The 22,242-nt window shown below is 40.1% G+C and overlaps 2 protein-coding genes across 2 annotated transcripts in view; one reads left to right on the forward strand and one right to left on the reverse strand.

The window, feature by feature from the left end:
- Positions 1 to 5,615, reverse strand: part of LOC126282222 (RWD domain-containing protein 1) — a 30,470-nt gene extending 24,855 nt beyond the window's left edge. The window contains exons 1-2 of the mRNA XM_049981785.1: positions 5,407 to 5,615; positions 4,213 to 4,418 (exon numbers count right to left, since the gene is read on the reverse strand). Of these exons, the coding sequence (XP_049837742.1) occupies positions 4,213 to 4,418; positions 5,407 to 5,476 (276 nt within the window). The 5' untranslated portion in view covers positions 5,477 to 5,615. The remainder of the gene's footprint in view (positions 1 to 4,212; positions 4,419 to 5,406) is intronic.
- Positions 5,616 to 5,618: 3 nt separating this feature from the next.
- LOC126282228 (mitochondrial import inner membrane translocase subunit Tim13) lies at positions 5,619 to 17,931 on the forward strand. The gene is made up of 4 exons (XM_049981798.1): positions 5,619 to 5,707; positions 5,787 to 6,135; positions 6,226 to 6,294; positions 17,637 to 17,931. Exons 2-4 carry the CDS (start codon positions 6,031 to 6,033, stop codon positions 17,733 to 17,735), a joined length of 273 nt encoding a protein of 90 aa, XP_049837755.1. The 5' UTR covers positions 5,619 to 5,707; positions 5,787 to 6,030; the 3' UTR covers positions 17,736 to 17,931.
- Positions 17,932 to 22,242: the final 4,311 nt, after the last annotated feature.

Genomic DNA, 22,242 nt, shown 5'->3' on the forward strand with positions numbered 1-22,242 from the left:
GACCATTCTGTCGTCAACCCACAGTTCTTTGCCACCTCCATAATAGTTACACCAATCTGATACACCCTATGACAAGCTGCTCCATCCTGCTGCAGTTTTGGTTGGCACTCTCCTGTAACCCTGTTCTGTATGGTTCAGTAACCCTGCCAATAGATTTGGTAGGTGAGCACACCAAGTATTAGGGTTAGCACAACTGAGTCTCAGTGCAATTTATTAAGCCGTTCAGTAGTGCCACGGCCTGGCTTCTGAGCAATTGAGGTGGGCCTGTGCCATGTTACCATATCTCCTCGTGGCAGCCAATCAAATACACGTGACCACAGCTGCGGGCATGCTTACCCAATGATTCCGCACCCCGCACAGCGCACTGCAGTGTGCAAGTGCCTCCACACCCGAAGCAGAGAAATTACACAGCTACCAGACATGCTATTCCCGTTATTGTTTTCAACAAGTGTGTTTACAGAGAATAGTACTGGTCATTTTTATTTATTTGTTCTTCACAATTATAGCCTATTATATGAAAAGCTAAAGCAGGCCATGCAAATAACATTTCCTTTGATAGTAATATACTCTATTAACTATTTATTTCTTTAATTTTATATATAAAAAAATCTACTCACCAAGCAGTGGCAGAACACACTCATATAAAAGACTGTTGTGATTGGCAAGCTTTCAGAGCCAATGGCTCCTTCTTCAGGCAGAAGGGTTGAAGGAGAAGGACGAAGGAAAAGGACTGGAGAAGACTAGAAAAAAGGGGTAGATTTTGGGAAAAATCACCCAGAACCACGGGTCAGGGGAGATTTACCATATGGGATGAGAAGGGAAGTCTGATTTTTGGGGACTGCATCAGATCAGATTTGAAAACCTAAGAGCTTAAGGGTGAAAGATAGGGCAATATGCAAGACAGAGATTACTACTAAAACATTGTGCATGAGTTAATAAGAGTGAGAAGCTAAGTGCATTGTACTTGAAAGAGTAGGGAGGGAACAGCAAAAAATAGACAGGAAAGACAATGGAAGATGTAGTAAATTTAAATGTGTGACGCAAAAAGTAGTTACAGTGACAAAAAGCTGAGATGGAAGAAATTAATGTAAATTAAGGCTAGATGAGTGGCAGGAACCAAGGAAACATTGTAGCACTAGTTCTCACATGCAGAGTTCTGAGAAACTGGTACATGGGGGAAGAATCCAGTTGGCACGTATGGTGAAACAGGTGTTGAGGTCATGAATGTCACGTTGTAGAGCATGCTCTGCAACGGGATACTGTGAGTTGCCAGTATATACCCTCTGCCTATGTACATTCATCCTAATTGATAATTTGGTGGTAGTCATGCCAATGTAGAAGGCTGAACAGTGTTTACATAATAGCTGGTATATGACATGTTGTTTTGCAGGTGGCTCTCTCTTTGATAGTATATGTTTTGCCAGTTACAGGGCTATTATAGGTGGTGGTAGGAGGGTGCATAGGGCAAGTCTTGCAGCAGGGACAGTCACAGGGGCAGGAGCCATAGTGTGGGGAGATGGGTGAGAAGGAGCATCAGGTCTGACAGGAATATTATGACTGGGCCCAACATTTAGTCAAGTAGGGGACCAAGGCAGCACAACATCAGGCCACAGCACAAGGTAATTTAGCTTACCACTGAGTGCACTGGGGTGTTGCACCATGCCACCTCAGCAATATTCTGGCTCCAGCAGTGGGATTTCAGCTACCATGCCCCCCACCCTCAGCCACGGGCTGTAAAGTCTGCACAGACAGGCATTGACACAACATACTGGGTGATACACACTGCTAGTGTTTTGCCTTTTGAGAAGGGGGAAGGTGGGGAGGGGTGTGGGTCAAGAATGGCAACATCGGAGGCATCCAGCTGATTGACATTGTGAAATGAGAAAACAATCAGGTAATGATCACTATCAGAAAGAATTGATGCATATCTCTCTCTCCCTCCCTCTCCTTGCTTGACAGGTCAGTTTTCATGTAAGTTAGCAGTTAGTGAGAGAAATGAAATGGTGTTGTGGGGAAGGTGACTTGAAGACTGCATTTTATTGGCAGATCCACTAAGGAGTCTACCTACACTACACCCATCTGTCCTATACTAGAGTACTACTATGCAGTATGGGACCCTAACCAGAAAGGACTGACAGAAGACATCAAACAAGTTTTAAAAAAGCGGTTCATTTTGTGTTATTACAAAACAGCTGAGACAGTGCCATGGATATGACACACAAGTTGGTGATCCAGTAATTAAAATAAAGGTGACCTCTATCATTGTGAGAGCTTTACAAAACATTTCAATCACCATCTTTCTCCACCAAATGCGAAAATATTTTGTTGACACACACTTACATTCAGAGATATGATCATCACAATAAAATAACAGAAATGACTGCTTGGAAAGATTTAAAACTAAACTAAACTCCTCCCGAATAGGCCATTATGGCCCAATGGTACTGCCATGTCGTCGTCAGCCCAGAGGCGTCACTGGATGCGGATCTGGAGGGGCATGTGGTTAGCACAATGCTCTCCCGGCCGTATGCCACTTTACGAGACCGGAGCTGCTAATTCTCAATCAAGTAGCTCCTCAGCCTCACAAGGGCTGAGAGCACCCCACTTGCCAACACCACTTGGTAGACCAGATGGTCAGCCGTCCAAGTGCTGGCCCAGCCTGATAGTGCTTAACTTGGGTGATCTGATGGGAACAGGTGTTAACACTGCAGAAAGGCCATTGGCACATGGAGAGATTTGAATGTTAATTTTTCCGAGGCACTATTTGAGAGGACTGCACAGATTGTCTTCTAAATCGTTTACATAGATAAGGAACAACAGAGGGCTTATAACAGTTCTTTGGGGAACACCCTGTTTTACTTGACAACTTTTCATCAATTATTATGAGCTGTGACCTTGTATTTAAGTAAGTCAACTGAAATAATGAGACTTAATGACTTATGGACCATACAGCCAACAGCATGGTTCAACTTTAATTTCTCCTTTGCAAATGGTCCGCCACACTGAGATCCACTTCAACCTGGAGCTCTCCCCATGGGCTTCACGAGGTCTATGCAACAGTCACTTGGCACAGTGGCCACTGCCCCGAGTCCATGTGCCTCAAATGAGACACACACTCCTGAGGAAGGAAATCCCTGTACAGTCGTTACCACACTGGGTGTTTGGCAACCTTTCCCCATGCAACTGAGAAATTTTGAAAATAACGTGGAGGTAAAACCTGGTAATAGGGTCACTTCTAAATAACCTCAAAAGGGGTTTAAGATGTAGCAAAAAGGTAAAGTTAACCATCCTTGATTCCATAAGGAACCAATGTAAACAGTGACTGTGTATTAATTAAGGAAGGATAGGAAAGTCAGCAACCAGTCATAATCCCACTGGTTTTTTTATTAGTCCTGCATATCCAGGTTTCAGTTACAGACAGCTATCTTCAGTGCATTTGACTGAGTTACTATCCAAAAACTTGCAGCAGTACACGCCTTCATATGACTATACTGGTGTATAGGCAGAACGATAACAAAAAAATCAGTTGGAGTGCGATTGTTGTGTTCCTATCCGTCCTCATTTAAGGCAAAAGCGAGTAAACAAAAGTAGCAACTGCAGTTAGAGCCTAGTCAATGGTGAATGGGGCATCCATTGGAGGTTAAGTCAAAGTAGAACAGTAGTGTGGCACAGGAAGAGAAGAACTGTCATAACAGCACAAGACAACAAGTTTCCCAAGAACATCTTGCAAAAGAGTTGTGAACCTCCTGAAGAGAATAGTCATATAGCAGGAAAGACACACAATGGAACAAGGTAATAGCCTACTACAGTTTAATCTGAATAAGAGATGTATTCATTTTGTAGATATCTTGGATGGTAGATGTAATACCACAGTCTAAAAAGAGTGCTAAAATGTATACTTTTCAGCACTGGTAAGTACACAGAGTCTACATACATCATCCAATATGCTTAACATTCTGGCAGCCATCCTGTGAAATTGACAGCGTATTATAATAATCTGCAGAATAATGAATCATTTAGGACAGTTTGTTGGCATCACGAATCCAATTTTTCAGTACAGATAATCCAAACTTCAGACACAAAAATTTATCATTATAGAAACTTGAAAATTAGCATTCCTAGGCAATTGTGTCAAAGACCTTCTCATTATATTCAATGCTTAAAATACTGGGAGCAAGGCTTCAAAACTCAAATCATTGTAATATTACCAACCTCCTTCAATATATGCTGTGTCAGCAGGTCTGTATCTACATCTTCAAGGTTACTGGTTTCTGTAACTTCAACTTCTGGAGGTTCATCTGGATATTTGTCAGTGTAACTAAATTTTAACTTGCATGACATTCCATTTTCAGTGTCTGGTTCATATTCTTCAGACTTTATAGGTATTAAAAATCTGTGATATGGCTCTGTTGTTAAAACTGAAAAACAGTTGGGAAATAAAACAAACAATCTTGATTAACAATGAACTATTCCACTGTACTGCTGTAAACTTAAAAAAATTGTTGTAAGCAAATTTCAATGAAAATCATTTCTCACTTCTTTCAAATGCTTGTCAATTGCTATACTAAATCAAGCTTGTACAGAATCAGCCTCTTTCCAAAACAGCACTCACTCACTGTAAGTTTGGATATGAAATATGTGTCACTTGCAAAATTTCTGGAAGTAACACAATTAGCATAAAAGAATCAGTAGAAAATTATTATTAAGTGACGTAAACACAACTGCTAAGCATGCATTTACAGAAATACAAAGCCTCCTCGAGTTTTAATGTTGTACAGCAGCGTAATATAGTTAAGATGTGTATCTCTTTAAACAAGGTAATATCCCAGAGCTTTATATTACATACGGCCGATGTTTGCGATGTTACAATATGGATTTCTGTTATAGGGATTTGACTTAAAACCAAGAAATGTGAACTAGTAGTTCTAGTGGCACGTATACTTCTCCGCTCAATTGATTTGTACCCTGAGACAGTACAGTGTATTGAATCACAGGGTGATCTACAAACTACACTTTCATCCCCCAAAAAGTCTACATTGGATAGAAGTGTCAACACCAACTGCAACGCTTTCAAAAAAAACATTGGAAAAGGCTTGTACTTGTTGCAGCACTTTCATCTTACTCCAGAATAACAACTGTAATCTACATTTCGCAAAATATAAGAGCTCCAGCTTCATACAGCGGGAAATTTATGACGACAAACGTCATTCTTGAACATGCTGATCATCAAGTAGATACTTCTTCCACTTGATAAAATCTTAGATTTCGACCTTTAAGGATATCTACAGCAATCATTTTCTGTGCCATTTACACAGTTAACCACAACTGGAGTTTACTGTAATCTTACTTATATTGGTAAAAACATCACGTTTCGAAGTTGAAAAAATAGAAAACTTGCGCGCTTACTTTCAAGTTCACCACAGTAAATTGAATCCAGGGCTTCTATTTCGTTGTTCTGTTCTTCTTTATAATCCATTGTTTTTTAAGTCAAGACCAATATAAAAATATCCATTGAAATTCGCGACTACACCAAACAACCATACCGCTCATGCAGGGTGACGTTACATTATCATCTCTGGGGTTAAGCACAGATTTGCATCAAATATAGGTGAACAATCCACGAACAATCTCACAGCGCTGAGACTAAGGGAAAACAAAACTTGACCAACAGCAAATAAACTGAGCACTCCAGATGCACATTTGCACTGTACGCTTTAGTAGGTGGAGGCATGCATCAAATCCATTAATTTTTCAGTGACTCCATTTTACGATTGTTTTTTTTTCAGAAATAACAAGTATATGCCACACTCTAATGAAACGAAATCTACAGAGCTTAGTAATCAAGAATTACAATCATTTTTTATGGTGCCACGTATACGAAGAATTACAGCCCCTCGTCTGTTGGTATGAAGGATGGGGAAAGGCAAGGTAACACATCTTTGGCCAACAATATCTTCACACACGCCGTGTGAAAGTGGAGAGCGGCTTTATGCTGTGGATTTGCTGCTGAAGACTAAAGAAAACATTTAAATGGACAGCTTGCAGACTGGGTCCCTAACCGGGGCGCAGAAAGATGAGTTGATGGACCAAGTGAAACAGCAAATTGCTGTTGCAAACGCTCAGGAGCTCCTGACGGTACGTTTAGCGAGAGAGGATGTAAAGTATTTACATAACAATCGTTACATTTTTCTGACAGTATAATAATTTCGCCTTTAATTATTTCAGAAAATGACAGAAAAGTGCTTTAAGAAATGTATCAACAAACCGGGTACCTCGCTAGACAGTTCAGAACAGGTAACATTATGTGTTTTGTGAGAAATTTTGTCTTTTTGATTACAGAATGGTGCCTACTTGTACTATATTTACATACTTATTTACCAGATCACTTCAAAACTGAAATAGGTACTTCAAAATTCTGATGCAACACAAAGACATGTTTACAAACGATGCTCCATTACATACAAATGATTTCTAATACCGCATTATTGCGTTTAACCGCGTCTCAATTGTTACCCTTAGTTATAAAACTTTCTCCGCCTATTAATACGAACCCTGCACGTAAAATTTGCCTCCTCCATAAAGAATATATAGTGTTTGTGTACAACATCTTTTTCCTCACTAATTACTATTTAGTATCTGTACACTGAAGAGTTATAAAACAAAGTCAAAGTAGAGGACATTATCAACATGAATCTTTGTCCATTTAGCCTTCATAATGTTCACTGTAATTCCCACCTATAACTGGCTGCAAAGTCAGTTCAGTGGCTGGAGGTAGGCATAGTCGTACAACCTGTGGGGTTCAGACAAACAATGAGGTGAAAGACAGTTTTAGTTACAGGACATTTGCCTTTGTCTCTGAGCTCTGGAAGAATAGTGACATGTTAATATAGGTTGGCAGAATTGTAACAGTCTAAACATTTGAGGTTTATGGAATGGTAAGTTCTTTGAACATGCTGTATGTGATGGCAAAACAAATTCATTGTCATATTTCCAAGGTGTACAAGGAAGTGGACCGTCAAGTGTCCTAACTACATCTACATCTCTACTCTGCGAAATATTGAAGTGTTTGGAAAAGGGTAAGGGATGCGTTGGATATAGAGGAATGCATGATAAGTCATTGGCTTTGATCTGTAATGTAGGAAACATGCAGCAAACACCATAAACTGTATGGCCATTACAATGTGATGTTGTTGGTGATTTTTTTCAAAGGGTAGGCTCCGGATCAGTCTGTTGCCACAGCCATCACCACAAGCCGTTTGTTTTAGTATCAGCTTAGTTGGCCTCACCAACTCGCATTCAGATTGTTACCTTCCAGCCTTGCCTATACCTTGTGCTAAGCTACGTAGCAATGTGTCACCATCACCAGTTTTTATTCTCATGTTTGTTAGCTTCACCAGGTAACAATAAAAATGTGAATATATGCACCAAAAGGTGATGTGAAAGCACCCATTTATAATTTGTCTCTAGCCAAAGCTGATAATTAAGATCTAACATTTCTCTTGATTGACGTACATCCCATTGTACCAGTTTATTAGGGATTTTTTCTGTGACATTCGTGTATGGAGCAGGAGAAGAATGATTGTTTAAAAACCTCTGTGCATCCTGTTAATAGTCAGACCTTGTTCCCGCACTCCCTGTGGGTGTGGTATGTCTGGGGTTATAGTATATTCCTAAGAGTCGTCATCCAAAACTGGTTCGTAAAACTTCACAAGTAGGCTTTCTTGTGATAGTTTGTATCTGTCTTCAAGGATATGCCAGTTCAGTTCTTTCAATGTTTGTGACACACACTGCTGCAGGTCAAAAAAGCTTGTGATCATTTGTGCTATCCTTCTCTCTGTTACAATCTACCCTGACTCCTGTCTGGTACGAGTCCCATACACTTCAGCAATATTGTAGGATGGGTTACACAAGTGGTACATAAACAATTTCCCTTGTAGACTGACTCTATTTCCCAAGTATTCTACCAGTAATTTGAAATCTGTTACTTCCTTTATTGATGACTGAGCCAATTTTATTGTGTTGCACCCAGATACTTGTTAGTTCACATATTCTAAATATGACTGACAGATATTATGGTCAGAGGAGACAACTTTTTTCCATTTTGTGAAGTGCACAACTTTCTGTTTTTGAACATTTAAAACAAGTTGCCAGCCTTTCACCACTGTGGAATATTAATAAGAACTGGCAATATTTGTGCAGCTTCTTTCGGACTATACTTCATTAAGGTAACTGCATCATCTGCGAAAAATTGTCAATTAATATTGTTCACAAGGTCATTAATATGCAGCATGAGTAGCAGGCATCCCAACACACTTCTCTGGGGCACGCCCGAAGTTAAACCTACATCTGTTGATGCCTCTCCATCCATGATATCATATCACATCTTCCCTGCAAAAAAAAAAAAAGGGGGGGGGGGGGGCAACCCTCAATCCAGTTCCTAGCTTTGCTTGCTACCCCATGCAATCTTACACATGTAGATACACATATTACTAAATCTCTCCCACGAACTGTGGACCATTGGTAGGGAGGCTTGCATGCCGCAGCGATACAGATAGCCGTACCGGAGGTGCAACCACAATGGAGGGGTATCTGTTGAGAGGCCAGACAAATATGGTACTGCGAATGGTTGAAAGCAGAGGAAATTAGGCCTACAGCCGTAATTTTTGCTGAGGGCATGCAGCTTTACTGCATGGTTAAATGATGATGTCGTCTCCTTGGGTGAAATATTCCGGAGGTAAAATAGTCCCCGAAAGGGAAAATGGATAGGTTAAATCTAGATATAGTGGGAATTAGTGAAGTTCGGTGGCAGGAAGAACAAGACTTCTGGTCAGGTGAATACAGGTTTATAAATACGAAATCAAGTAGGGGCAATGCGGGAATAGGAGTATGGGTAAGCTACTACAAACAGCATAGTGAATGCGTTATTGTAGCAAAGGTAGATACGAAGCCCAGGCCTACCACAGTAGTACAAGTTTATATGCCAACTAGCCCCACAGATGATGAAGAGATAAAAGATAGTGAAGGGAGACAAAAATTTAATAGTCATGGAGGACTGGAATTCAGTAGTACGAAGAAAATGAATAGTAGTAGGCGAGTATGAAATGGGGGTAAGGAATGAAAGAGGAAGCTGCCTGGTAGACTTTTGCATAAATCATAACTTAATCATAGCTAACAGTTGGGTTAAGAATCATGAAGGGAGGTTGTATACATGGAAGAATCCGGGAGATACTAGAAGGTATCATGTTGTTGTTGTTGTTGTTGTTGTGGTCTTCAGTCCTGAGACTGGTTTGATGCAGCTCTCCATGCTACTCTATCCTGTGCAAGCTTCTTCATCTCCCAGTACCTACTGCAACCTACATCCTTCTGAATCTGCTTAGTGTACTCATCTCTCGGTCTCCCTCGACGATTTTTACCCTCCACACTGCCCTCCAATGCTAAATTTGTGATCCCTTGATGCCTCAAAACATGTCCTACCAACCGATCCCTTCTTCTAGTCAAGTTGTGCCACAACCTTCTCTTCTCCCCAATCCTATTCAATACCTCCTCATTAGTTACGTGATCTATCCACCTTATCTTCAGTATTCTTCTGTAGCACCACATTTCGAAAGCTTCTATTCTCTTCTTGTCCAAACTAGTTATCGTCCATGTTTCACTTCCATACATGGCTACACTCCAAACAAATACTTTCAGAAACGACTTCCTGATACATAAATCTATATTCGATGTTAACAAATTTCTCTTCTTCAGAAACGCTTTCCTTGCCATTGCCAGTCTACATTTTATATCCTCTCTACTTCGACCATCATCAGTTATTTTACTTCCTAAATAGCAAAACTCCTTTACTACTTTAAGTGTCTCATTTCCTAATCTAATTCCCTCAGCATCACCCGATTTAATTTGACTACATTCCATTATCCTCGTTTTGCTTTTGTTAATGTTCATCTTATATCCTCCTTTCAAGACACTGTCCATTCCGTTCAACTGCTCTTCCAAGTCCTTTGCCGTCTCTGACAGAATTACAATGTCATCGGCGAACCTCAAAGTTTTTACTTCGTCTCCATGAATTTTAATACCTACTCCAAATTTTTCTTTTGTTTCCTTTACTGCTTGCTCAATATACAGATTGAATAACATCGGGGAGAGGCTACAACCCTGTCTCACTCCTTTCCCAACCACTGCTTCCCTTTCATGCCCCTCGACTCTTATGACTGCCATCTGGTTTCTGTACAAATTATAAATAGCCTTTCGCTCCCTGTATTTTACCCCTGCCACCTTTAGAATTTGAAAAAGAGTATTCCAGTCAACATTGTCAAAAGCTTTCTCTAAGTCTACAAATGCTAGAAACGTAGGTTTGCCTTTTCTTAATCTTTCTTCTAAGATAAGTCGTAAGGTCAGTATTGCCTCACGTGTTCCAACATTTCGGCGGAATCCAAACTGATCCTCCCCGAGGTCCGCATCTACCAGTTTTTCCATTCGTCTGTAAAGAATTCGCGTTAGTATTTTGCAGCTGTGACTTATTAAACTGATAGTTCGGTAATTTTCACATCTGTCAGCACCTGCTTTCTTTGGGATTGGAATTATTATATTCTTCTTGAAGTCTGAGGGTATTTGGCCTGTCTCATACATCTTGCTCACCAGCTGGTAGAGTTTTGTCATGACTGGCTCTCCCAAGGCCGTCAGTAGTTCTAATGGAATGTTGTCTACTCCGGGGGCCTTGTTCCGACTCAGGTCTTTCAGTGCTCTGTCAAACTCTTCACGCAATATCGTATCACCCATTTCGTCTTCATCTACATCCTCTTCCATTTCCATAATATTGTCCTCAAGTACATCACCCTTGTATAAACCTTCTATATACTCCTTCCACCTTTCTGCCTTCCCTTCTTTGCTTAGAACTGGGTTGCCATCTGAGCTCTTGATATTCATACACGTGGTTCTCTTCTCTCCAAAGGTCTCTTTAATTTTCCTGTGGGCACTATCTATCTTACCCCTAGTGAGATAAGCCTCTACATCCTTACATTTATCCTCTAGCCATCCCTGTTTAGCCATTTTGCACTTCCTCTCGATCTCATTTTTGAGACGTTTATATTCCTTTTTGCCTGCTTCATTTACTGCATTTTTATATTTTCTCCTTTCATCAATTAAATTCAATATTTCTTCTGTTACCCAAGGATTTCTAGCAGCCCTCGTCTTTTTACCTACTTTATCCTCTGCTGCCTTCACTACTTCATCCCTCAGAGCTACCCATTCTTCTTCTACTGTATTTCTTTCCCCTATTCCTGTCAATTGTTCCCTTATGCTCTCCCTGAAACTCTGTACAACCTCTGGTTCTTTCAGTTTATCCAGGTCCCATCTTCTTAATTTCCCACATTTTTGCAGTTTCTTCAGTTTTAATCTACAGGTCATAACCAATAGATTGTGGTCAGAGTCCACATCTGCCCCTGGAAATGTCTTACAACTTAAAACCTGGTTCCTAAATCTCTGTCTTACCATTATATAATCTATCTGATACCTTTTAGTATCTCCAGGGTTCTTCCACGTATACAACCTTCTTTCATGATTCTTAAACCAAGTGTTACCTATGACTAATTTGTGCTCTGTACAAAATTCTACTAGGCGGCTTCCTCTTTCATTTCTTAGCCCCAATCCATATTCACCTACTATGTTTCCTTCTCTCCCTTTTCCTACACTCAAATTCCAGTCACCCATTACTATTAAATTTTCGTCTCCCTTCACTATCTGAATAATTTCTTTTATTTCATCGTACATTTCTTCATTTTCTTCATCATCTGCAGAGCTAGTTGGCATATAAACTTGTACTACTGTAGTAGGTGTGGGCTTCGTATCTATCTTGGCCACAATAATGCGTTCACTATGCTGTTTGTAGTAGCTTACCCGCATTCCTATTTTCCTATTCATTATTAAACCTACTCCTGCATTACCCCTATTTGATTTTGTGTTTATAACCCTGTAATCACCTGACCAGAAGTCTTGTTCCTCCTGCCACCGAACTTCACTAATTCCCACTATATCTAACTTTAACCTATCCATTTCCCTTTTTAAATTTTCTAACCTACCTGCCCGATTAAGGGATCTGACATTCCACGCTCCGATCCGTAGAACGCCAGTTTTCTTTCTCCTGATAACGACATCTTCCTGAGTAGTCCCCGCCCGGAGATCCGAATGGGGGACTATTTTACCTCCGGAATATTTTACCCAAGAGGATGCCATCATCATTTAATCATACAGTAAAGCTGCATGTCCTCGGGAAAAATTATGGCTGTAGTTTCCCCTTGCTTTCAGCCGTTCGCAGTAGCAGCACAGCAACGCTGTTTTGGTTAATGTTGCAAGGCCAGATCAGTCAATCATCCAGACTGTTGCCCCTGCAACTACTGAAAAGGCTGCTGCCCCTCTTCAGGAACCACACGTTTGTCTGGCCTCTCAACAGATACCCCTCCGTTGTGGTTGCACCTACGGTACGGCCATCTGTATCACTGAGGCACGCAAGCCTCCCCACCAAAGGCAAGGTCCATGGTTCATGGGGGGGAGAAGGTATCATATAGATTATATAATGGTAAGACAGAGATTTAGGAACCAAGTTTTAAATGGTAAGACATTTCCAGGGGCAGATTTGGACTCTGACCACAATCTATTGGTTATGAACTGTAGATTAAAACTGAAAAAAGGTAGGAATTTAAGGAGATGGAACCTGGATAAACTGAAAGGACCAGAGGTCTTTGATAGTTTCAGAGAGACCATTAGGGAACGATTGACAAATACAGGGGAATGAAATACAGTAGAAGAAGAATGGGTAGGTTTGAGAGATGAAGTAGTAAAGGCAGCAGATCAAGTAGGTAAAAAGACAAGGGCTATTAGAAATCCTTGGGTAACAGAAGAGACATTGAATTTAATTGATGAAATATAATAATACAGAAATATAGAAAATATAAAAAGGCAGTAAATTGAGTAGGCAAAAAGGAATACAAACATCTCAAAAATGATATCGATACGAAGTGCAAAATGGCTAAGCAGGGATGGCTAGAGGATAAAAGTAAGGATGTAGAGGTGTCTATCACTAGGGATAAGATAGATACTGTGTACAGGAAACATAGACTTTTGGAGAAAAGAGAACCACTTGTATGAATATCAAGAGCTCAAAGGAAAACCAGTTCTAAACAAAGCAGGGAAGGCAGAAACGTGGAAGGAGTGTATAGAGGGTCTATACAAGGGCAATGTACTTGAGGGCAATATTATTGAAATGGGAGAGGACGTACATGAAGATGAGATGGGAAATATGATGCTGCGTAAATAGTTTGACAGAGCACTGAAAGACGCAAGTCGAAACATGACCGCGGGAGTTGACGACATTCTGTCAGAACTACTGCCAGCATTGGGAGAGCCAGCTATTACAAAACTCTTCCATTTGGTGAGCAACATGTTTGAGACAGGCGAAATACCCTCAGACTTCAAGAAGAATATAATAATTCCAATCCCAAAGAAAGCAAGTGTTGACAGGTGTGAAAATTACCAAACTATCAGTTGAATACTAACACAAATTCTTTGTACAAGAATGGAAAAACTTTTAGAAGCTGATCTTGAGGAAGATCAGTTTGTATTCCATAGAAGTGTTTGAAAAATGTGAGGCAATACTGGTCCTATGACTTACCTCAGAAGATAGATTAAGGAAAGACAAACCTACATTTCTATCAATTGTAGACTTAGAGAAGGCTTTTGACAATGTTGACTGGAATACTCTCTTTCAAATTCTGAAGGTGGCAGGGGTCAAATACAGAGCACGAAAGGCTATTTATTTAGTATTTGTACAGAAACCAGGTGGCAGTCGTAAGAGTCGAGGGGCACGAAAGGGAAGCAGTGGTTGAGAAGGGAGTGAGACAGGGTTGTAGCCTATCCACAAAGTTATTTAATATGTATATTGAACAAGCAGTGAAGGAAACAGAAGAAAAATTTGGAGTAGGAATTAAAATCCATGGAGGAGAAATAAAAACTTTCAGGTTTTTCGATGACATTGTAATTCTGTCAAAGACAGCAAAGGACCTGGAAGAGCAGTTGAACGGAATGGACAGTATCTTGAAAGGAGGATATAAGATGAACATAAACAAAAGCGAAACAAGGATAATGGAATGTAGTTGAAATAAATCTGATGATGCTGAGGGAATTAGATTAGGAAATGGGACACTTAAAGTAGTAGTAGAGTTTTGTTATTTGGGAAGCAAAATAACTGACGATGGTCGAAGTAGAGAGGATATAAAATATAAACTGGCCATGAAAAGAAAAGTGTTTCTGAAGAAGAGAAATTTGTTAATATCAAGTGCCAAGAAGTCTTATCTGAAAGTATTTGTATGGAATGTAGCCATACATGAAAGTGAAACATGGACAACATATGTTAGGCGAGAAGAGAATAGAAGCTTTAGAAACATGGTGCTACAGAAGAGTGCTGAAGATTAGGTGGAAAGATCAAGAAACTAATGTGGAGGTAGAGAATAGAATTGGGGAGAAGAGGAATTAGTGGCACAATTTGACTCGAAGAAGGGATAGGTTGCTAGGACATATTCTGAGGTGTCAAAGGATCGATCATCACTTTATTATTGGAGGGAAGCGCAGAGGTAAAAATTGTAGAGGAAGACTAAGGCATGAATACACTATACAGATCAGAAGAATGTAAGTTGTAATAGTTACTCAGAGATTAAGAAGCTTGCACACGATAGAGTAGCATGGAGAGCTGCAACAAACCAGTCTCTGGACTGAAGACCACAACAACAACAGCAATACTAAATCAAATGCTTTTTGGAAAACAAGAAAAATCACATCTATCTGTCTGTCTTGATTAACAGTTGTGAAAGGGATAGATCGCTACATGCTGTAAAGGTGACACGTTGAGTCGCAGACAGGCACACACTAATCTTTCAGCCAAAGCCTTCTTCAGAAGAAGGAAAACATCACACAGACAGGCACACATCACATACATATGACTTATCTCTTGCCAGACTGCCCAACATAGCAGTCATGGGTGCATGTCACCTTTACTGTGAATAGCCATCTACCCTTTTCATAATATTGTTGATATTCCGATCTGGACTTTCCATTGTTTGACTGTCTTGATCCATAGCTTTCAGTATGTCATGTAAGAGAGTTGTTAGTGAAACTTCAATGCAGCTTTTAGTTTTAATGATATTTGTTCTTACATAATGACTATTCTGTACAAATCTATGAGCTAGTACTTGCAATCAGCAGAAAATTTTTGCAATAGAATATATAAAGCTGATCCCACACTACAGTGTTTATCAGTATAAGCAATTTTGTAGCATATTAGTAAAAAGGGATTTGTTTAAACACATAGACACATAGTATTGAAGGAAAAAAAATGCCTCACTCAGGTGTGAATATTAAGATGCTAATGGTTAAATGCCGAGGTATTCACAACAATGTGCCAGAGTTCGAAGCCTCCTGATAAGCAGTGAAGATCACACAGAAAGCCGGTTGAAACATGAAGTTGATAGCAGTGAGATTTTTTTTTTTTTTTTGGGGGGGGGGGGGGGAATTGAATTGTATAGCAAAACTATAGGCTAATGGGAAATGGAGGTGATGTATCTGTCACAGTAGACAAGAAACTCAAATCTGCTGAGATAGAAATTGAAGCTGCATGTGAGATGTCTCTATCAGGGGTGGGCCTAAAATGATGATTGGATCCTTCTGTTATAGCCCACCAGGCTCATCTCCTGAGAAACTTTAGAGAACACCTCAGTTCACTTGTACATAACTTCCCCAATCATCAGTGGAGACTTAAATCATCCTACAGTATTGGGAAATTTACAGTTTTGTTAGTGGTGGGCGTGATTAGACATCCCATGAAACATTGTTAAATGCCTTCTCTGAAAACTACCTAGAACAGATGTTAAGAACCCCCACTCGTAATGAAAATATGTAATGGCAATAAGTAGACCTGACCTCTTTGAGGATGTTCACATCGAAACTGATATCAGTGGCCATAATATGGTTGTGGCAACAATGATTACCAAAGTACAAAGGACAACTAAAACTAGCAGAAGGATATATATGTTTAGTAAACTAGATAAAAACTCAGCAGTGTCACATCTCAATGAGGAACCTAAAACTTTCAGCATAGGGCACAAGGAACTGTGGGTCAAGTAACTACCATAGCAGAATATTGTCAAATGATATTTCACAAACCCCAAAGAAATTTTGGTCGTATGTGAAGTCTGTTAATGGCACCTTCCATCGGTAATTCTGGAATTCAGTATGGTGGCCCACCCTTAGCCTTGAAGGCAGCTTCCACTCTCACAGGCATACGTTCAATCACATGCTGGAAGGTTTCTTGGGGAATGGCAGCCCATTCTTCATAAAGTGCTGCACTGAGTAGAGATATTGATGTCGGTCGTGAGGCCTGGCACGAAGTCAGGGTTCCAAAACATCCCAGACGTGTTCTATAGGACTCCACTCAGGATTCTCTGCAGGCCAGTCCATTTCAGGGATGTTATTATCATGTAACGACTCCACCACAGGCCGTGCATTATGAACAGGTGCTCGATTGTGTTGAAAGATGCAGTCGCCATCCCTGAATTACTCTTAAACAGTGGGAAGCAAGAAGGTGTTTGAAACATCAATCTATGCCTGTGGAGTGATAGTTCCTGTACGCTTTTGTGCTGTACATGTCCCTTCATGTTTTTCACTTCACTATCACATCGGAAACAGTGGACCTGGGGATGTTTAGGAGTGTGGAAATCTTGTGTACAGACATATGACAGAAGTGACACCCAATCACCTGACCACATTCAAAGTTCATGAGTTCCGTGGAGCGCCCCATTCTGCTCGTTCAGTGTCTAATGACTAATGTGGTTGCTGATATGGAGTATCTGGCAGTAGGTGGCAGCACAACGCATCTAATATGAAAAATGTATGTTTTTGGGGGAGTCTGGATGCTTTTAATCACATAGTGTAGATGTAGATAAGTTGTTAATTTGTGATTTGGCCTGAAGCATACTTTGTTAGGTTTTGCACAGGGCTGCCTCTTTCACAGTGCATAGGTTTTCTCAGCAGTGTACTAGGTAAGTGGGTTGAGATTTGTTGGTTTATAAATGAAGTGCATCTAGGCTTGTGAGGCCATTGTCAGTTTGAACAAAATCCTTTTGGTTATCAGGTTACCTTATACAGTGGAAGCGATTAAAAATAAATTGAAAAAATGGCCAATTTGTTGAGCCATGGAGGCCTGCTTTGTTTTATTATTGTTTAATTTTACAAAATTACTCAGCCTAATGCTCAAAAGGATTTTATTCTATGAAAATACAGAATATTTTTGATATTATAAACATGCCTGAACACTACCAATGTAAACTGTGGTACCTTTTTATGTGCTGCTAACTAATAACTGTAGCTTGTGTAGCTTAAAATTTCATGGTACTTGCTTTGTTCATAAAGTATATTAGCATCAGAGAAAAGTTGCCATTTGTTAGGAGTCAGAGTCCTGAATCAGCCAATTCTAAAATAAAATAAAATATAAATTATTAAATTACTCAGCTGCTCTCTCCCCACCTCTTTTTTTAACTTTTGGTACTACCTAGTCATAGTACGGCATTTTACAATTTGTTCTTTTTGTTCCACAGAAATGCATTGCCATGTGTATGGACCGCTATATGGACTCGTGGAATTTGGTGTCTAAGGTGTATGGTAGCAGAATACAGAAAGAAAGGCATAGGCTATAAATATAAACCAACATGTTAGATAATTTTAGGTGAAAACGATCGATGTACAAAACCAACATATTTAAAAGAAACATATTTCATGTGTGTGTATAAAATATTTTTTTGCTTAAAAATGATCCACAGATAATTTTAATTGTCTTTGTATACATGTTATTAGTGCTGTTTATAAAATAAATGACTAATTATTGCAACTCAGTGCACACCAATTTTCACTTACAAGTTTTGATATTCGGATTTTATGTTTGTGGAAAGATTAGATCTCTCACTCTACATTTCAAATGAGTCATTGGCCATGCAAATGTTAGTAGAATTATGAAGTACTGAATAAAAATAAAATTACAAATGTATGGAGTTGACACTGTGATCATGAACCAAAGTAGAGGACAGTTGGAAAAACATGGCTGCACGCTATGAAAGTGGTTTCTGTTGATAGATGAAAGATGAGAAAATGCTGACATTGTTGGTGGTGCAAGAGCAATACCACTATGTAAAGGTGGGTTTAAGTTCAAAAACAGTAGAGTAATTCATATACCTTAGAGCTTGTATCACTGCACAATTACTTGATGTAATGAGGTTCCACAAGAAGGAAGATATTTTTTTCCATCTATGAAATACATTGGTGCAATACTCTGGCATATAGAATGAAGGTTAACATCTAAACCTGCAATTTACCAATTATTTTACAGCTGAAAAGTACGTCTGCTGATATTTTTAAAAATATCAGAAATCCGATATATCAATATTTAAAAAAGTATCATTATCACTCTTGATATATTGGGGGGGGGGGGGGGAGGAGGAGATATCGATATATCAACTTATCGGCTTATAAAAATATTGGCTGCACATTGTAAATATACTGCTGGTTTTATAGCTTTATAGTTAATTTATTATTAGATATAATATACATAAATAAGCCAGCAGTCTGCTTATCTCCGTTAGATCAAGAATTGAACAGAAAAAGATGCACATTCACCTTTAGCGATAACCAGTTTGCTGACAATGTTAAATGCAGGTAAGTGGCACAACAAAAGGTGCCCAATGAGTCTGTCATTCGGGTTTGTCACTTATCGGATTTGTGTGTAACACTTCATGGCAACTTCCCTATTTCTCATTTCTGCGAACACCAGTGACCTAGCAGTTGTCAAAATTGCATGGTTGAGCTAAATGTTGCAGTTTCTGTCGGTAGAGCTAATTAAGTCAGCATTTCCCCTCGCACATCTCTGCCCATTGCAATGACCAATCTTGTTCATCATTTTCAGCAACTGTTTTCAAAGTATGCTGATGTGTAGAAATAGCACATTAGTTGCATTGAAGACTGTTCTTCAGTGCAACAGAAGTGATATTTCTTCACAGCAGAAATCTTGTGTTCCATTCACACCATCTCACCCCTCACCCCTGTACAGGCAGACTACTGTAGTGCCACTTATACTTCCTTCACCCATTCAGAGAGGAAGATTGAACATTATGAAAGCTCAACTCCTTCACATAGTGACAGAAAAATTATATTCTACTACAATTTCAAAAGAACAACTTCAAATATTTACCGAAAATTATGAAAAACTATAAAATAAAAATATTGGCACTCGTTATTGCCGTTTTGATATTGATAATTAGGAGAAAAAATATCACCTATATGTGTTTTATCAACAGCCTTATGCCAAAGCACGTACATCTAGAGGATGCCAGATGTGAATAAGTTAGATTCTTCAAAAATCATGATCTTTCACCTGTTCAAAATGGTAAGGAAAGGGGGGTCAGTGAGCAAACAAAGAAACATACAATCATGTGAATTAAGAATGTAACAAAGATGGCTCCATCTCCCTCCAGAACAGCTTCTGAGTCTGCATCTAGTGGCCCTATCCTGTCCCAACCACTTTCCAGCAAGCTCTCACGGATAACATACCTCCTCCCCCACCCCCCACTCCTCTCGCCCCAGTCCTGCCCTGTCCTCCCTCCCTCTCCCCACCCCATGCCACCTCTGTGCTCCCACCACTCACCCCAGATTGGTGCTAGGGTTCCACAAGTTCTGGAAAACGGGAAATTTCAAACGCGTCAGGGAAACTTAAGGGGGGGGGGGGGGGGAGGACTGGAAAAATCTCGTTTTTGTCTCCATAGATGAAATGGTTTTTTACTGAAATGTCATACATTGTCACTGGCTGGACACAGCTGAGTACACATGCCGCTTCGCTGCTCCCTTATATCTGCTGCTTTTCCCTTCTTACCACCCCCCTCTAATTGCAGTCAGTGCTGCCACCACTTCTTACTCCTAGCCTGGCAGCTGGTAACAAGAGGCAGGGAGATGTGAGGAGTGGTTTGTTTCGATCTGATTCTCAGGAATTGTAGATGCAGTGGCCGGAGATGGCAGTCAAGTGTGCACGAGTTGTGTATGAGTGAATGTGTGTTGTTCTCATTTTCTGACAAAGGCTATGGCCAAAGATTTTGTTGTGAGAGTGTGGTTGCCTTTTCTATATGCCTGGCTGTGGCTCAGCAATCATCTTTGCAGGGAGTTCCTACCTATTCTCATTAGTATTGATTCTTAGAGGATTCGCACAAGTTATTTGTTGCACGAATTGATCACCGCAGTCACACTTCGACAACATGGTGTGTGAATAGATGGCCACTCAAGTGGACTTACATGACGGGCCAAAACCGCTGGCCATTTGTGTGGGTATCTCTAACGGATCGTGCCAGCCAATCTGATCCTGATCGTTTCTCACTAATGTGTAGGCCCTGCCCGTTGATCCAGTTTCATCGATCTGCCCACAGGCTGGGCCTGTTCATGTGCGGCATAATGTTGCGGATTTTCGTGGTTTATCCATGGGCCCAGGGCTGTGGTGCATCTCGGCAGGCCAGAGGCCACGGGCAATGGACTTTAGGAATTGTGATTGTCTCACCATAAGTACGTCGTACAGTGCAGCATATTATAGACATTTTATTCATTCTAGTACATTTTGGCTCTTTGAAAGTAGCTTATATATTAGAAAGTATGGACGATAAGAAGAAGAAAGCTGTGGCAGTCACTGTCAATTTGTAGCTGTGTAATCGTGTATTTCTTGAGAGAAAAATCACGCAATACCTGTAAAATAATTGGCATAACACAATGAGTAATAACCGTCAGTAACAAACATAGTAGAACCAAAATTTTATTAGTGGTCACCTACAGTGTTGGTTTACACAACTCTTCCCCCACCTTATACATTTCTATTGAGAGGCTTACTGTTTTCTGAGATTATGTCTGAAATCAATGAAATGTGTTTTAAATGTGTGTTGTGACAACAACGAAATGCATATTTTAGTCATCAGATGTGTTTTGTTTTATTTAAATAAAATATCAGTGGTCTTAATGAAACATATATACCATTGGCTTGCTTTCTTCATCAAAAAACAGTTCATTACACAAGATGGTGATGTTAGTCTTAAGATTTTTGCTCACATGTTTAGAAATACAAAAGTCTCTACTTTTTTTCTTTCTTCTTCTTCTTCTTCTTCTTCTTCTTCAACAACTTCGTCTTTAGTTACCCTTGAGATCTCAGAATTTGTCAGGGAAAAATGCTGAAACTTGTCTGGAAATTAGGGAAATTCATTTGGGATAATTTTGGCAACACTGTCTACTCACGTCGGACACGGTCCACAGTTGGGCCACACCGGCTGGAGACCGTAGGTTGTGTGTGTGGGTGGGTGTGGGTTTTTCTTCCCGAAAGTTTAAACGTTTACCGGTCTGTCCATAGTACCTGTCTGCAACTCAGTGCCTCCTCTATGTGGTGAGAAGGAATCTATGTACCCTTTTCATATTATTGATTAGTTGTGAAACATCTCTCATAAATACAGATGTTGTTGTTGTTGTTGTTGTTGTTGTTGTCTTCAGTCCAACTCTCCATGCTACTCTATCCTGTGCAAGCTTCATCATCTCCCAGTACATATTGCAACCTACATGCTTCTGAATCTGTTTAGTGTATTCACCTCTTGGTCTCCCTCTAGAATTTTTACCCTCCACGCTGCCCTCCAATACTAAATTGTTGATCCCTTGCCAGCCAGTGTGGCCGTGCAGTTCTAGGCGCTTCAGTCTGGAACCACGTGACCGCTACGGTGTGTGATGTCCTTAGGTTAGTTAGGTTTAAGTAGTTCTAAGTTCTGGGGGAGTGATGACCTCAGAAGTTAAGGCCCATAATGCTCAGAGCCATTTGAACCATTTGATCATGCAGTTTGTGAATTTGCCTGCTGAAGGATGTAGGCATTGTCTTTGAGTTGTTATGGATCCATCTGAGAGGCATCATCACTCATATTTGATGGACTCCATGAGCCTCAGTTGTCCATCATAGTGCTGGATGCCACTGGGCATGAAAGTCCATAGGGACTTCAGAAAATACATTACGCATGTTGTCCCTGCAGGGAGAGAATAGATTGATATATGTGTGTATATTTGAGACTGCAGATGAACTGTTATTGGAGGCACCCCAATAGCCGATGGTGTGGCCTAGCGGTTATAGGCGCTTCAGTCTGGAACTTC

The sequence above is a fragment of the Schistocerca gregaria genome, chromosome 1 (genome assembly GCF_023897955.1).
Source record: "Schistocerca gregaria isolate iqSchGreg1 chromosome 1, iqSchGreg1.2, whole genome shotgun sequence".
NCBI classification, from domain to species: domain Eukaryota; kingdom Metazoa; phylum Arthropoda; class Insecta; order Orthoptera; family Acrididae; genus Schistocerca; species Schistocerca gregaria.

Coding starts and splice junctions, on each gene's coding strand:
- LOC126282228 (XM_049981798.1), top strand. CDS start 6,031: ATGGACAGCTTGCAGACTGGGTCCCTAACCGGGGCGCAGAAAGATGAG. Junction 6,136..6,225: donor ACGCTCAGGAGCTCCTGACG/GTACGTTTAGCG, acceptor TAATTATTTCAG/AAAATGACAGAAAAGTGCTT. Junction 6,295..17,636: donor CGCTAGACAGTTCAGAACAG/GTAACATTATGT, acceptor TTTGTTCCACAG/AAATGCATTGCCATGTGTAT.